General features: G+C 77.4%; 1 protein-coding gene across 3 annotated transcripts in view; it reads right to left on the bottom strand.

The window, feature by feature from the left end:
• Nucleotides 1-242, bottom strand: part of CDC42BPB (CDC42 binding protein kinase beta) — a 166,900-nt gene extending 166,658 nt beyond the window's left edge. For all 3 annotated transcript variants that reach the window (XM_019518528.1, XM_019518529.1, XM_019518530.1), the window contains exon 1: nt 23-242. In XM_019518528.1, coding sequence (XP_019374073.1) covers nt 23-162 — 140 coding nt within the window. In that variant the 5' untranslated portion in view covers nt 163-242. The remainder of the gene's footprint in view (nt 1-22) is intronic.
• Between the last annotated feature and the right edge of the window lie 6 nt (nt 243-248).

The raw sequence follows: 248 nt of genomic DNA, 5'->3' as shown, positions 1-248 counted from the left end.
GGAGACGTAGCGGTCCCGGCGCAGCGGCGCGTCGCGGCCGCACTCCCCGCACACGCCGAGCAGCAGATCGAGCAGCGCCTCCACGCTGAGCGCCGCGTCGTGCCGCTGCGGCCCGTCCAGCACCAGCTGCTCCAGCCGCTTCAGCCGCACCTTGGCCGACATGGCGCCGCGCGGCCGCGCAGACCCGCGCCCGGACCTGCTCCCTCTCACACCCACATCTGCGGGCCCCGCTGCCCCGTGGGCCGCCG

Source organism: Gavialis gangeticus, unplaced genomic scaffold (assembly GCF_001723915.1).
Source record: "Gavialis gangeticus isolate Ggan-Ray unplaced genomic scaffold, GavGan_comp1, whole genome shotgun sequence".
In the NCBI taxonomy this organism is placed as follows: Eukaryota; Metazoa; Chordata; order Crocodylia; family Gavialidae; genus Gavialis; species Gavialis gangeticus.
Note: the sequence above shows the minus strand (reverse complement) of the source record. Positions and strands in the feature narration are given on the sequence as shown.